The following is a 17,128-nucleotide window of genomic DNA, read 5'->3' on the forward strand; positions in this document are numbered from 1 at the left end:
TTGAAGCTTGAAGCAACAACTGTTTTTGCCATTTGGAACCAAACAACAATTACATCACAACTGTTCTGCAAATTAGGTGAGTTTTCGATTTCAACCTTTTCCAAAACCATGACATGCTTATGATAGGTCTCCTTGCCATGAGCATTTTGAACTTTGAATCCATAAAAATGGTTAAGTATGCTGAAAGTTATGTTGAATTGAAATCTGGCATGTGAATATGTTTTTGTTTGATGCTTCTTCGTTGGTTCAAATTGATGTTGATAATTGTTGGATTTGTGATGCATGATGCTTGCTGAATCCATTCATATGTTGTTTGTTCATTTTGGTTGCACATTGATCTTGCTGGGATTTGTAAGTGATGAACACGATGACACTGTTCATAAACCCTAAAATTTTCCACCCAGAAATCTGTATGTGGTCATGTGAAACGCGATTGGCTGTTGTTGTTTGTGTTTTTGCATGCTTCTACTGTTACATTGCCATGAAACAAATCCTCACATGCCACGTTTTTCTCCATACGCACCGTTTCATTTAACTTGCCCAATAATTACCACATTGCCATTACCGGATTTATTTATTTGTTTAAATCATTTATTTTCTCAATTTTTATTCCATTTGCAATGCCAATCTTACAAAATTCATAACTCATCCATTTTAATTCCAAAATTCATGAAAATTTTTGCATTGTGTTCTGCTTGATCTCTAATTTTTTATCATGATTTTTTCTGATTTTTTGGATGATCGAATTTTTAATGGTATTAGGGTTTTGTTCATGTGTCATTATTTTGTACCCTTTGCCAAATCCATTGTGAAATGATGATGATATATCCAATGACCCTGATTTTTTTTTGTGCTCAAACTAGACTCATATATGGTGATTTTGATGTAGAGTTCATGATTTTATCTTATCTGGTTTGTGAGCTATGAATTTTTGAAGTAGGGTGTGACAATTTGTGTCACACCATTGATGTGCAACTTCATGATTTTTGATACCATGCTTCCTGACCTCCAATTGATGTGAATTTTTGCATGAACCTACTCTTGTGTGTCTAGTTTACATGTGAATTTTCTTGGAATTATTTGAGGCATTTTCCTAATTGTTTGAGATTTGTCTCCCCTGTCTGGTCAAATGTTGACTTCTTGTGACACATGTTGCCATTCCATTTGTGAAATTCTCATACTTTATTAGATGGACATGAAATTTTACATGAGATAACTAGACATCCTCATCTTTGCCATGGTTTTGGTCCCATTCATTTATCATACACCATCTCTGATTTATGATTTTTCTAAGTTGATGCATGTTTGGTTGACTTCTTTGAGCATGTTCAAAATTGCTTTGACTTTCTGATTTTCATTGACTGCCTTCCACTTGTCTAAATGAGATGAAATTTGACATGCTTACCATTCCATGTGTTAGGATTGATCACGATTTATTTGGTGATTTTTGGAAATGTTTGAGTTGACTTTTGATGCAAGTCTTTCTGTTGACTTCTATGAGCTCTCACTTGCCATGCTTTGACATCTTTTGTTTATGAAATGATGATGATGCATGATATGAACATGAACCCAATTGGAATTGTTTCTTGATTGATTAAACATGATCTTGAATGCTTGCCCTTTGCTATTTTGACTTTTTCATTCATTTTTGACCCTAGGCTTGTCCTAGTGGTCCTGTGACTTATGTTTGAGTTCTTGTTTTCAGGTGAAGCTACAAATGCTCCAATGAGACCATTTCTTTTTGATTGAGCTCACTTGAATATCATTGACTAACTTGTGTGTTTTGTAGGTGGCTTGGCTCATATGCCTTGAGCTTTGTGCTTGGCTCATTTGTCTGTTTGTTTTGACTGTTGATTCTTACTTCCTGTAGCTTTAGCTTTTGAATTGTGTACTGATCTGTTTGACTATTTCAGGTACCATTAGTTGCTTAGTTCTTTGAACTTGCTTTGCTTTGCTTTAATAGCAACTTGCTTTGAGGTATAATCCCTTAATCTTCATGTAGTCTGGAAGACCTGGCCTGTTACTTGGCCAGGCAACTGTCTGAAGTCCTCCTTAAGAGGCAATGTTTGTGTATGTTTAAATCTTGTCCCTGTACATATGCAAAGTCCTCCTAAGTGAAGAGGCAATTGGCAGAACCCAAGGGATAAGCAACCTATCCCCTGCTAGTCTGTGTGTCACTCACATTGCTCACACTACCTGTGTTGATGCATAGTGGGTAAAAGCCCAAGATCTATAGAGTCACTTGTGGAGAGAGTTCCCCCATTCTGAACTCCCACACCTTCTGATATTGAAATGCTCTCCCTGGCCAGGGATAAGAGCAATGAGGCACACCCCTCATCTCCTTTCATCTGCTTCACCTTAGCCCCTCAATGGCAAGGTTAAGAGCAACATCTACCCAATTCCAGAGGTTTGTTTGTTGAGGTTGATATGACCCCTCGACTAAAACCTAACCTTGATGTTTAAGCCCCTTGTTGGTGTGTTTATTTTATGCTGTATGTGCTTGTGTGTGCTTGTGTGGTGTGATTGTATCCCCTAGGTTTGCTAGACTCCGCGTAGTCTCGTTTGCATGTCAATTAAGGTAGCACGGTTCCTTCGTATAGGACTTCCTTTCTTGCTTGAGCTTTCCTAAAACACAAACAAACATTATCCCCTCTTAAGGATACGTTAACTCCTTCTACTACAGGTGAGTAAGTCTCCAAAGGTCGAGCATCAGGTAGATTGCGCAGTGACGTTGTCCACTTAAAAAACACAAACCAACGGGAATAGTTTAGCCGAACTACGGCAACTCTGATTCTCATGTTCAGATGAGATACGTAGGCACGAGATGCGATGTCTTGTCGAGTTTGACTAACAACTAACACTAATTCTTTTCTCTCGCCCTCGTTGCGATTGAGACCTCCCCTTTCTCTTGCCCTAGTTGCAATCGAGACCCTTGCTTCCTGTGCAAGTTAGGTTAGGTGTGGCTTGCTTCCTGTGCAAGTCATGATTAGGATAGGCTTGCTTCCTGTGCAAGTTAGCTAGAAACCTTAACTTAGGGACGACTTTGCATGACAACATCTAGGCTCGAGTCGTAGTCTCCCTAGTGTTGTGTCTCCCTCTGTTATCTGGTTAGGCTAGTCCTTTTTCCCTGCGTAGGGGAACTACGTCGCCCTGATCCTCATACCAGATGAGGTACGTAGGCAGGAGATGAGCTGATCTCTCCGGGCGCCTTTTTTCTCTTTCCGCCCTTTTTCTTTTTCAACCCTTTGTGTCTTAACCACCCTTGCGTGTGTTTTGGTTTGGATGCTGATGTAAGTCCAGTGATTGGCATTCAGGCTCCACGTTTGCCTTTGCCTATGTTTGTTTGTGTGCGTGTCAGCCGAGCTACGAATGCTCTGATTCTCCTTCGTCCAAGGAGATACGTATGCATAGGATGCGATATCCTAGCGAGCATGTGTCGTTTCCCCAGTCCGAACTACTTCGACTCTGATGTCTATACCTGATAGACTAAGTAGGCCCAGGATGCGATATCCTGCCGAGTCAATTTCAGTTTCAGTCTTGCTTGTTTTCTTGTGTCTCTTTCAGCCAGTTAGTGTGTTTGTGAGCAGTGTTTTAGCAACCATTTTCCTTTCTATTGTGCGTGGATCCCGTCGAGTACGACGGATGCGTAGGGGTGCTAATACCTTCCCTTCGCATAACCGACTCCCGATCCCATTCTCTTTGGTCGCGAGACCATGTTCTTTCCAGGTTTACTCTGAGCGTTTCCTTTCCCTCTTTTGGGATAAATAACGCACGGTGGCGGCTCTGTTGTTTCTTGTTTCCCGCCGGTTTTTCGCGTAATGCGACACGTACCTTACGGTGTTCCTTAGTTACTCTATTTCTCATCAATCCGTCCTTTGTGTGTGACCCTGTAGGTTTTCGCGATGTTGGCAATTATATTAAATCACGCATTTAACATAATAAACAGTGAGCGGTATCTAGCAACACATCACTGCTACCCAAGTCACGAAAATGTCATGTGATCTGACAAAACCTCCTGTGATAATAATTATGTGTATAATTACCCCTTTGCCCTTATGTCTATATTGAACACAAGGTATAGACCGTGTCACCCTTGTCCAGTTCAATATTGGGCCCATAGACATTTATCTTGTTACACAGGATGGGCAAATTCCATCTAGGACACTCATGTCCCTCAGCATGCTTCGTGGAGTACCCATCAACTGTCTTTATGGTTATCCAGTTACGGACAACGTTGGATCAGCAATAAAGCACTCGACTATACATCTAGGATCCATAATGGTTTCAGGTCGAAGAGTGGTATACACTATTATCACCATGAGAATAACTTATGACACTTTGCACAACTTTCTATATAGTATTCTCATAGCGGGTCAATCCGGTATAAATATTACTCCTAATATTCATACCTATGTTTAAGACTTGATAACTCTTTACCCATGATCCATGAGATGTGATCATCAGTCTACAAACATAATAGTCTTAATGCTTTAATGTTATCCCACTTCACACTAAAGCTCGACTACGGATACTTTAAGAATAGTGTCCTTATGTTTAATGTGCTCTCATGATTAAGTCACACTTAATACATTAAACGGACTATCTATTCCAGGGACTTTATTAATCAACCATAATAAAAAAAATGCCTTTTATTATTAATAAATAATTCGATACGAGTACCAAAAGTATCGGCCTCTAGGGCTTACACCAACAGTGTGAACCAAGCCTTGAATCTTTGATGCATAGGTTGTAATATTTTCATTCATCTCCATTTGTAGTAATTCATATTGTCTTCTCAAAGATTGCAACTTAACACCATTCACTTTGTCACCTCGTTTATAGTATTTGATCAAGATATCATATGCCTCCTTTGCATACTCAGTATGAGAAATCTTGTCAAAATTTGCAGTATTTGATGTTGCTTGTTGTCGCATACGCGAAAAACAACCGGCGGGAAAAAGACACAGAGCCGCCACCGTGCGTTATTTATCCCAAAGGAGGGAAAGGAAACGCTCGAAGTAAACCTGGAAAGGAAATGGTTTTACGACCAGAGATCGATAGGATCGGGAGTCGGTTACGCAAGGGGAAGGTATTAGCACCCCCTCGCTGTTGGTGTAAGCCCTAGAGGCCAATACTTTTGGTACTTGTATCGAATTATTTATTAATAATAAAAGGCATTTTCTTTATTATGGTTGATTAATAAAGTCCCTGGAATAGATAGTCTGTTTAATGTATTAAGTGTGACTTAATCATGAGAACACATTAAACATAAGGACGCTATTCTTAAAGTATCCGTAGTCGAGCTTTAGTGTGAAGTGGGATAACATTAAAGCATTAAGACTATTATGTTTGTAGACTGATGATCACATCTCATGGATCATGGATAAGGAGTTATCAAGTCTTAAACATAGGTATGAATATTAGGAGTAATATTTATACCGGATTGACCCGCTATGAGAATACTATATAGAAAGTTATGCAAAGTGTCATAAGTTATTCTCATGGTGATAATAGTGTATACCACTCTTCGACCTGAAACCACTATGGATCCTAGATGTAGAGTCGAGTGCTTTATTGCTGATCCAACGTTGTCCGTAACTGGATAACCATAAAGACAGTTGATGGGTACTCCACAAAGCATGCTGAGGGACATGAGTGTCCTAGATGGAATTTGCCAATCCTGCGTAACAGGATAAATGTCTATGGGCCCAATATTGAACTGGACAAGGGTGACACGGTCTATACCTTGTGTTCAATATAGACATAAGGGCAAAGGGGTAATTATACACATAATTATTATCACAGGAGGTTTTGTCAGATCACATGACATTTTCGTGACTTGGGTAGCAGTGATGTGTTGCTAGATACCGCTCACTGTTTATTATGTTAAATGCATGATTTAATATAATTGCCAACGTCGCGAAAACCTATAGGGTCACACACAAAGGACGGATTGATGAGAGATAGAATAATTAAGGAACATCGTAAGGTACGGTGCACTTAAGTGGAAACGAAATATGGTAAGGTACCAAATACTTAAGTGATTTTGGCATATTATGAGATATGGGCAAAATACACTTAAGTGGGCTTTTTAGCTTGAAGCCCACACAAGTGGTTCTATAAATAGAACCCCTTGGGTAGAAGCATTGACACTCCACTCAGACAGAAATTCAAGTAGAGACTTGGAATTTTGTTTCCCTCTTTCTCTCACTCAAAGCCTTCATTCATAACAGCTAGCACTGCGATTGAAGGAATCCGTTCGTGTGGACTGAGTAGAGACGTTGTCATCGTTCAACGTTCGTGATCGCCCCGTGGATTTGTATCCAAGGTTTTGGTCGTTTCAAGAGATCTGCACCAAAGGTTTGAATCGCCACAAGAGGTAACGATTCTATCACTGATCATGCCCATTCGTAAGGATCACTAAATGGAGAAATTTTTAAATTCCGCCGCGCCTTGGATGGAAATTCTCCTACACTCACGTCCATCATACTCGACGGGATCCACGCTCGAAATAATAGAAGAAAGGTTGCTAAATAACTGCTCAAAAACTGCACAAAACTGGAGTGAAACACAGATGGAAGAAGACGGGAGAAGGGATATGGGGAACGTGCTCGCTAGGATGTCGCATCCTATGCATACGTATCTTCTCTAACCAGAGGAGGAATCAGAGCACTCGTAGCTCGACTAACGCACGCCGAAACAAAAAGCTAAACCAAAGACGCTGAGACGTCTGAGCAAACACACAACTGGAAACGGAATGCCAATCGCTGGTCTTACATCCAACTCCACAAAAGAACACATGAAATCGAAGGCCAATCGCTGGTCTTACATCAGACTCCGAACAAACAAACACAACTGGGAAACCGAATGCCAATCGCTGGGCTTACATCAGACTCCAAACACACACACAAAGCAGAAGGGTCTCGATTGCAACTAGGGCAAGAGAAAGGGAAGGTCTCAATCGCAACGAGGGCGAGAGAAAAGAATTAAATGTTAGTCGTCAGTCAAACTCGACAAGACATCGCATCTCGTGCCTACGTATCTCATCTGGACATGAGAATAAGAGTTGCCGTAGTTCGGCTAAACTATTTCTATTTGTTTTGTGTTTTTTTAGATGGACAACGTCACTACGCAATCTACCGGATGCTCGACCTTGGGAGACTTACTCACCTGTAGTAGAAGGAGTCAACGTGTCCTTAAGGGATGATAATGTTTGTTTGTGTTTTAGGAAAGCTCACGCAAGAAAGGAAGTCCTAGACGAAGGAACCGTGCTACCTTAGTTGACATGCAAACAAGAGACTATACGAAGTCAAGCAAACCTACAGGGATACACCAAGCAAGTCTCAAGAGAGAGCAACGAAAACTGGAAATGGAATGCCAATCGCTGGGCTTACATCCAACTCCAAAAATAGATGGGAAACAGAAAGCCAATCGCTGGTCTTACATCTAACTCCACGAAACAAAACAGGAAATAGATAGCCAATCGCTGGTCTTACATCTGACTCCTCAAGCAAACAAACATGCTAAGTAAACAAGCAATCAACAACATACACTATATGCAAACAAATGGCTCATACAAGGCTAGGCTTTAGTCGAGGGGTCATATCAATCTCGACAGACAAACCAACACTAGAAGGGGTGTCTGAGGGCTCTTAACCACTGACATTGACCGTCAGGGTGAGCAGATGAAAAGGTAATGAGGGTAAGACCTCATAGCTCTTAACCCGGGCCTGGGTGAGCTTCAAATCAATGAAAACGTGGGAGTCCAGAATGTGGGACTCTACTCCACTTGACTGACTCTATATACAAGGATCTTGGGTGTTTATTCAAATGCATCAGCACGTAGTGCGAGCAAGATGAAAGACTCAACTGAATAGCAGGGGATTGATTGCAAATCCCTTCTATCTGCCAATTGCCTCTTCACTTAGGAGGACTTGAATTACATGGCACAAATATAAACAAACACAGTCATTGCCTCTTAAGGAGGACTTCAGCCAAATGCCTGCCAAACAGAAACGACAGGGCTTCCAGACTACATGGGGTTAGAGAGGTTACCTAAGTGGTATGCCAACCACAAGCAAAGCAAAGCAACTCAATCAATGAGTTAAAGCTACTAAAGTACCTGTAAGAAAATCAAACAAGTCAATATTCACATTCAGACAAACAGACAACAGTTAACAACAATCAGACAATCCCAATATGTACAACATGTAAGCCATAAGAGGCAAACAACCAAGTGAGTTAGCCACCCAAGGACCTAAAAAATAACCAAAGGTTAGCAAACAAAGCAAATAGCAACACTCAAATGATGAGGCAACATCAACCATGGAGATGGATGCTTGATCCTGAAATACAAAGCTCAAATTATGAGTTCAAACCCCTAGGGCAAAGCCTAGGGTCAAAGGTGAAGTAAAAGTCAAAACAACAACCAATATTCAACCTAAATCTCATTTAAACCAACAAGAACATATCCTAAGAAGGACCAAGTCAAAAGTATTAAGCAAAGTCATTACATGAGCAAGAGAAGGCAAAGGCAATTTCAAAGCACACAATTGGTCATCAAGAATCAAAATTCCATATTAAAACAGAAATGAATCAAACAATCCTGGAAATTTTTATGTGCATACAACATGTCAAACACAATCATCATGCCAAAAATTAGAATCAACAGAACTCAATTGACCTAGAAATGAAAATGCACAAGTATGACATCAAATTGTGTGACACACATTGTCACACCATGCAATCATGTACCTAAAACAGAGATGAAACATGCTAAAAATACACAATCAAGCCTAAAAAATCATGCAACATGTTGGGAATCAGCACATAAAATTTCATGGCAATTGGATCATGTATGAGCATTTCACAATAGAATGAATGAAGCATGTCACATATGCATACATGTTCAAGTAATTTCACACAATCAAAAATCCAGAAGTGGTAAAATCATGAAATCACATCACAAAAATACTAGACATCTCAAGGATCATGTAGAAAAAAATTGGAAATTAATTGGACTTGTTTTCAATTTTTTATGGATTTTTGAAGTTGGATGAAATAAAATGGAACAAATGGAAAACATTGAAAATAATATGAAATGAATAATGGAATTGGAAGACAGCATCAGGCAGATTCGAACCAGGGACATGAGGCTCAAGGAGCGCCTCTCAAAACGACATCGTTTTACTAATGAGGAATTAAAATGAAAAATGAAGGAGCGTTTCAGGGAAGGATCGAACACATTATGCATGGGATAATAGCGCTCAAACAGTAACAATGGCGCGCTGAACCTGAGATGCCCTAGCATGTTGTACGCGTACGGTACGTGGTGGTTTCCACCGTCTTCTTCGTGAAGACGGCGGAGCTACAGTGTTCATCATCGATTTTTTTTGCAGAATTGCACAAACCTCATACCAAACGAAAGGTTATCACATGTAGATCACGAATCCAGCAATATTTTGGTCTAATTCCTCATGAATCATGCAAATCGAACGAAAACTTATTTGACACACAAACTTTAACTTCACATAACTCAGCCAATTCTCAACCATTTTTCATGAAATTTACATCAGTGCAACCAGCATTCAAAGATCTACAACTCTATGCACATAAAATCATGAATTAAGAGCATCGATTTCTAACCTTCTTGGAGATCAGAACAATGAAACGATGGATTTGAGGCCTTGCACGTGTCCAAATTCACTCCTGGGATGATGATTTGAAGTTTGATGCATGAATTGAAGCTTGGAGATGCTTAGATCTAGCTCAGATTTCAATTTTCATTGTCAGGTTCTTGAGCTTGCACACCTTGATTCTGGTCCAAATTCTTCAATCAAGGGCTTGAATCCTACCAAATGCTGATCCAGGAGCAAGAATATACAATAAAAATCATATGCTATGTGGAGAATTTTTGAATTTTGATGGAGAGTAATTTTGGAGGGAAAACTCAAATCTAGATCTAGAATCAATGAAAACTGAGAAATTCTGTTATGATTAGCCTTTTATATGCTTCCCTAATCACTTTGCTAATTACACTTAGGCATGGCTAATGAAAGTTTAATGAGATATGAGGTGTAATGCCAAATTGGAATTTTCACCCTATACATGGCCATTATGAACGTGAACAATAGCATGCATGGTGTATTTTCACTTAAAATGATCTCATGCACATGATAGAATGGTTAAAAAACTCATATGATGTACCAATTTTAAATTCATGATTTTCCCTCCAAAAATCACATGCATGGTCAAATGATCATGTGAACAAATTTCATACAATGCAATATTGGATTTGGAAAATATGAGTCATAAGGAGCATTATGCACAAAGAGGCACTCAATTTGGAGTTTTAGAACAAAAAGTTATGGCTCTTGGAAGTTCCATGCACACTTTGCAATGATTGGATCATAACTCCTTAACCATTCGTCAGATGCTCATGATCTTGGACTTTTTGGAAATGGGAGAGAAAGATCTTCAACTTTCATGTTGGAAAAAATTTCATTTGAAGCTTCTTTGATGTTGGAAAGTTGAGTTGAACTTGGTCCAAAAACTTGCCATTTTTGGAAACTTGAAATTACAGGTCACTTTCCATTTTTGGAAACTTTTGATCTGGCTTCAAAATCTTCAAGGTAGATGTTTACAATGATGAATGAACCTCTTTTGGACATGAATGAAGTGTCTCAAACCAATTCTCCACCTCCTAGCCCTCAGTTGACTTACAGTTGACTTTTATGGGCCTCAGATGACTTGACAATGCACTTAGGGCTCTGAGCCTCTAACACTTGGTACAATAGCTTCAAAATGAACCTTGACTCATATAAGCTCTTCAGAATACCCATGTGGCTTTCATCTCAAGGAAATGCTTGGTCTCTTTTGCACTGATGAATCCTCTTGATGCCAGTTCTTATTGATATGATGCAATGCAATATGCAATGGTATGTAATGTTAATGACCTAAAACATGAAATGTATGCATGAATGGGGGGTGCAAATTTGAGGTGTTACACTTGTCTTGAGTACTTAACCTTGTAACATTTATTCTTCTTTTCCTTATGAATATTCATGTGTTTTAGCTGCATTTTCTATGGGTTCTCGAACACCATTTGTAACTAATTCGAGTGTGTCATGATAACAAAAAAAATCTTCATTAGTTTGTGTCATCTCTCTCGATTCTTATCATCATGGACTCTGAAAAAAGTGAGTTAGAAAGACCATTACCACCAATCATCTTTACTTGGTTGATAATTGCATAATTTTTTTTGAATATATGTATTGCAAAATCAAGAACCAGACTCAAGTTAGCAAACTTGATAGAGCAAGAACTTTCTTACTCTAAAAAAAATGAGGAAAAGAGAAAATAAAGAGAGTTTAAAGGAATCAAAGTGATGATTGTATTACATTATGTTTGACAATAATACAAATATTGGTTACATCGTTTGTATAAAAATCATATTACTAATTAACTAATTTTTAATTAATAAGCACATCATTCTTTATTATAAATAAATTTTAATTTTTTAATTCATTTAATAATTAATAAATTTGGTTTATATATAAATCATTTATTTTATAAATTAAAAAAATTAAATTTTATTTGTAAAAGAGAATGGAGGGAGTAGTTAATAGTAACCACGTATATTCCTAGTAATAACCACCGTATTAACTAAACTCTAATCAACCTAAAATTGATTAAGTAACAACACTTTCCATAGTCAAATGTGAAAGCACTATAGATAATTATGCTCTTATGTTTTATATCAATTTTTCATCCTTTTGAGGTGGTGGCTGCGCCAGAAAATCCACCAACTCTAGTAATTAAATACTTACATGCTGCTGAATTTTTTATTTTTTTTAAGTTTAATTAAAATGTTTGCCGCAGAACAAAGTTCATAGATTAAGGTTGTTCCATTTCACCGTTTGGACTTCAACTTTGTTGAAACAAAACTTGAAACAAACATCATAGTAAGTAAATACAGCAAGATCCAAGTTAGTTACATGGATTCCTCGTACATGAATCCCTCTGAACCCAATGAAGCTCGCATCAAAAACCTTCTTTCTCTAATGAGTTTGAAAGAAAAGATTGGTCAAATGACTCAAATTGAACGTTCTGTCACTACTCCTTCCGCCATTCAACATTTCACCATTGGGAGTGTGTACTGTGCTCCACCAAATAGCGTAACTTGTGATAAACAAGTGTCATCTGATTGGGCTGATATGGTGGACGGTTTTCAGAAGCTGGCACTTCAATCACGGTTAGGCATACCAATCATTTATGGCACTGATGCTGTTCATGGTAATAATAATGTCTATGGTTCTACAATCTTTCCTCACAATGTTGCTCTAGGAGCTACAAGGTAAATTAAACCGTGTTTCTATATTTTGTTGTTGTTGGTGTAAATCCTAGAGACAGGACTATTTCCCTTCAGTTGTATTTTTAAAGCTTTGATTCTTCATTCATGGTGGACTGTGCTGCTTGTAGAGATACAGATTTAGTTCAAAGAATAGGAGCTGCAACTTCACTTGAACTTAGAGCAAGTGGAACTCACTTTACTTGTGCTCCTTGTGTGGCTGTAAGACATCATAACCTCTCTAGCACCATACCTCTGAAAACAGAGAGACACTAACACCGACATTTGTGATTATTTTTAATTTATTCATTTTTAAAAATTATTATAGGGTCAATGTGTTAGTGTCGTGTCTAGTGTTAGTGTCTGCGTCCGTGCTTCATAGATCATAATGTAACCAACTCTTCTGCTTAGCAAATAGATAAGAAGATGTAGAACTTAGTATCATGTTTGAATGGATACTACAGGTCTGCAAGGATCCAAGATGGGGAAGATGCTATGAAAGTTACAGTGAAGACACTGAAATAGTCAGAAAAATGACTAGTTTAGTTTCAGGCTTGCAAGGCCACCCTCCACAAACACATTCAAGGGGATACCCATTTGTGGCTGGGAGGTATCAATATAACTTCCATTCATTATAAAGTTTGATGTTTTAAGAAATTTCGTTACAACCTAATTAGTACTTCAGGAACAATGTTATTGCTTGTGCCAATCATTTTGTTGGAGATGGAGGCACAGAAAAAGGTGTAAATGAGGGGAATACTGTATTATCATATCAAGACTTGGAGAGGATCCACATGAGTCCTTATGTAGATTGCATAGATCAGGGAGTTTCAAGCATTATGATCTCGTATTCCAGCTGGAACGGTGTCAAACTCCACGGTCATGGTTTTCTGATAAATGAAGTTTTGAAAGAAAAACTAGGCTTCAAGGTACTGCAGAACATAGTTGAAGATATTTTGTATTAAAGCAATTTGTTAAGACCAATGCTTCACTGTAGGGCTTTGTGATTTCTGACTGGGAGGGGATTGATGAACTGTGTCAACCTTATGGATCGGACTATCGGTATTGCATCTCCACTGCCATTAATGCTGGAATTGACATGGTACAGATCTTCAAATCCTGTAGTATTTTAACATAGATTACTTGATATCGTTTTGAATTCGTAAGTTTGTGAACACTTGCAGGTGATGGTTCCTTTAAGATATGAAAAATTCATGGAAGAGTTGATGTCTCTAGTTCAATCAGGGGAAGTACCAATATCCAGGATTGATGACGCCGTTGAGCGGATTTTAAGAGTGAAGTTTATTGCTCAACTTTTTGAATTTCCTCTAACTGACAGGTCTTTGCTGGATACCGTAGGATGCAAGGTAAGTTTGTTTATCATCTGGTACTCACTGTAAATGATAGTTTTGTTTATCCATCAAATTGATTTGACAGATACATCGAGATCTAGCACGCGAAGCAGTTCGAAAGTCCTTGGTTCTGTTGAAAAACGGAAAGGATCCTAGTAAGCCTTTTCTTCCATTGAACAAGAGCGCCAAGAAAATTCTCATTGCCGGAACTCATGCTAATGATATAGGGTATCAATGTGGAGGATGGACATGTACTAAGTATGGATCTAGTGGCCAGATCACAATTGGTATGCCTTTTTTTCTTTCTGTTTGTTTTTCGAGTAGCTTTGTTTCATTTATAATATCAAATGTGCATAAGAGTCTCACATCGAATAAAGAAATGGTTTTTTTTCTTATTATTGTGTTGTTACAATTTCAGGCACAACTATCTTGGATGCTGTTAAGGAAGCTGTGGGACATGAAACAGAAGTTATATATGAAAAGTTCCCATCAACAGAATTCATACAATGTAATGAATTTTCTTTTGCTATTGTTGCTATTGGCGAAGCTCCTTACGCCGAGTGTGGCGGTGACAATTCAGAACTTGTAATCCCAAGTAATGGAGCTGGAGTTGTGGACTTAGTTTCTGATAAAATTCCAACACTTGTGATTTTGATATCTGGAAGACCTTTGGTCTTGGAACAAAGATTTTTGGAAAAGATAGAAGCTCTTGTTGCAGCGTGGTTACCCGGTACCGAAGGAAATGGAATCACCGATGTTATATTTGGCGATCATGACTTCAAAGGTAAGCTACCAATGACTTGGTTCAGAAGAGTTGAGCAGCTTGATCAAACTGTTGAGGGAGTGGATTCATGTGATGATGACCCCTTATTTCCTCTTGGTTATGGACTAGTTTATAGTAAGAGTTCACATGATTAAATACTTGAGTTACCCAAGACATTGCTTAAGGATTCAATTTGAGGAGATTGTGAACAATCCATGCATGTAGTACCATGTATGGTACAATTGGTTGACCTTTTACAATTTTTATGTCTATGTCATTTGCTTTTATGAAATTTGGTCAATTGAATAAAGTTGTATGCATTTAGAGGCATTTTTTGAAAATGGCTTTAACCGCACATACGAATTAGATTGGTTTATTTTAAATAAATAAATAAATGTCAAACAATTAAAACGACAACCACATTCATTCAATAGGTGATTTTTGTGAAAAGGAATCTAGTCTGACATGATTTTATTAAAATAGTTGTTGTAAATATTAGATTGTAAATAGTAATTATTTCTATTAGTAATGAGGTCCATTAGTCAAAGTCCATTAGGTTTTCTATTCTCTCTTATTTAAAGCATGTAGATGTAACATGTAAGAATTACTTTTTAATATATCAGTAAAATATTTTACAACATGATATCAAGAGCTCCCGATTTTGGGGGATTCGCTTCCGCCTAAACCCTAGCCGCCTTGTAGCGGAGTCTTTTTTTTACTGCAGTTTGCAGTTTGTTGTTGTTTTTGGGTGTTTGGGTCATTGTTGTTTTGTGTTGTAGCACATCGTGCTTCTTGTTTTTTGTTCACTCATCTTTGAAACCCTAACCCATCCTGTTTTTTGGTTTGTTTTCTCTCGATTGTCCTTTCAATGGCTGATCTTTCCTCCTTCAGTCAGAATGATGTGGAACGGTTGAAGTCTATGCTTGACTCCATGAGTAAGCCTTCTGGTTCTGGATCTCTAGCAGTTACTGGTAAGAGTTTGTGTTCCCGATCTCTTACTGTTTGTGGTAATATTCCTAAGAATGCGTGGATTCTTGACTCTGGTGCTACTAATCATATGACATTTGATTCCACATTATTATGCTCTTATACCACACCTTCGAGTATTCCTTATATCACTGTTGTTGATGGCTCTCATGCTTGTGTTGTTGGCACTGGAAATATTGACTTGCAACCTCCATTCCAGTTGCAATTTGTGTTTCATGTTCCCACACTTTCCCACAATTTAATTTCCATCCATAAGCTTACCCGTGATCTGAATTGTAAAGTAATTTTTTCTATGTCCCATTGTGTTTTTCAGGACCTTACCACGGGGCAGACGATTGGAATTGCTAAGGAAAAGGAAGGGTTATACTACTTCTCTGATGACCATCAAAAGGTGTTGTCCTCCTGTTTCCAGTCTCATTCTTCCTCTTCAGCCTCACAAATTTGGCTTCAGCACAAACGTCTCGGTCATCCTCCATTTTATATAATTAAGTCTATGTTTCCGTCGTTGTTCTTACACCATTCTGTTGAGTCTTTTAAGTGTGATGTTTGTTAGTTGGCAAAACACAATCGTGTATCTTTTCCTTCCAGTTTTAATAAAAGTGATGAACTTTTTGATTTGATTCATTTTGATGTTTGGGGACCTGCCCCTACCTCTAATATTTTTGATGCAAAATGGTTTGTCTCATTTATTGATGATTGTACTCGGGTAACTTGGATTTTCTTGATGAATACTAAATCCGAAGTACCACAAATATTTATCCAATTTTATAATATGGTACAAACGCAATTTGGGAAAGGCATAAAAAGAATTCGTTCTGACAATGGTAAAGAATATGTCAATCATACCTTTTCCAACTTCACTAGTAAACATGGCATTCTCCATGAATTCACATGTGTTGACACCCCACAACAAAACGGTGTCGCAGAAAGAAAAAATCGTCATTTACTTGAAGTTGCTAGATCTCTCCTTTTTCAAATGTCTGTTTCTACCTCTTATTGGGGTGAGGCAATTCTTACTGCTGCCTATCTGATTAACCGGGTCCCATCTCGAGTGTTAGGTAATAAAAGTCCTGCCCAATTTATGCTTTCACGTTTTCCATTTGTTCCTATCTTACACACTCTTGAGTCTCGCATTTTTGGTTGTGTTGCTTTTGTTCATGTTCACAAACAATATCGCAACAAATTGGATCCCCGTGCTGTCAGATGTATCTTTTTGGGTTATGCATCCAACAAAAGAGGGTACAAATGTTATCATCCTCCGAGTCGAAAATTCTTTGTCTCCAAAGATGTCACCTTTCATGAAAATGTGTCATATTTCACTCGTTCTCAGTCTCAGGGGGAGAACATAAGTGACTTAGAGTCAGAGTCTGAGTCCGAGTTTCTGATCCTTGGTCCTAGCCTCCCTAGAACACCTATCAGTGTTCCCTCTCTTGAACCCGAGTTGTCACCTAGTTTGAGTTTGAGTCCTAGTTCAACACCTGAATCTGAGCCAGTAAGTGTTCCTGGTCCTTCAAGGCCTTCTATTTTACAGGAATCAGCACCTCCAACATCAACTCTAGTGTATCAGAGAAGAAGTAAACCCGACCTTCTCCAGAAACAAATTCAATCGCCTGAGCCGTAGGTAAGTACTGAAAATGATTCCTCTAGTGATGATTGTGACATTTCTGATACTTGTGA

General features: G+C 38.3%; 1 protein-coding gene across 1 annotated transcript; it reads left to right on the plus strand.

Annotated features, from left to right (window-relative positions):
- Positions 1-11,835: 11,835 nt before the first annotated feature.
- On the plus strand, positions 11,836-14,806 carry LOC127126782 (uncharacterized). The gene is made up of 8 exons (XM_051055778.1): positions 11,836-12,355; positions 12,481-12,571; positions 12,814-12,959; positions 13,035-13,278; positions 13,347-13,451; positions 13,534-13,716; positions 13,787-13,988; positions 14,120-14,806. Exons 1-8 carry the CDS (start codon positions 11,997-11,999, stop codon positions 14,617-14,619), a joined length of 1,830 nt encoding a protein of 609 aa, XP_050911735.1. The 5' UTR covers positions 11,836-11,996; the 3' UTR covers positions 14,620-14,806.
- The last annotated feature ends 2,322 nt before the right edge of the window (positions 14,807-17,128 follow it).

The sequence above is a fragment of the Lathyrus oleraceus genome, chromosome 3 (assembly GCF_024323335.1).
Source record: "Lathyrus oleraceus cultivar Zhongwan6 chromosome 3, CAAS_Psat_ZW6_1.0, whole genome shotgun sequence".
NCBI classification, from domain to species: Eukaryota; Viridiplantae; Streptophyta; class Magnoliopsida; order Fabales; family Fabaceae; genus Lathyrus; species Lathyrus oleraceus.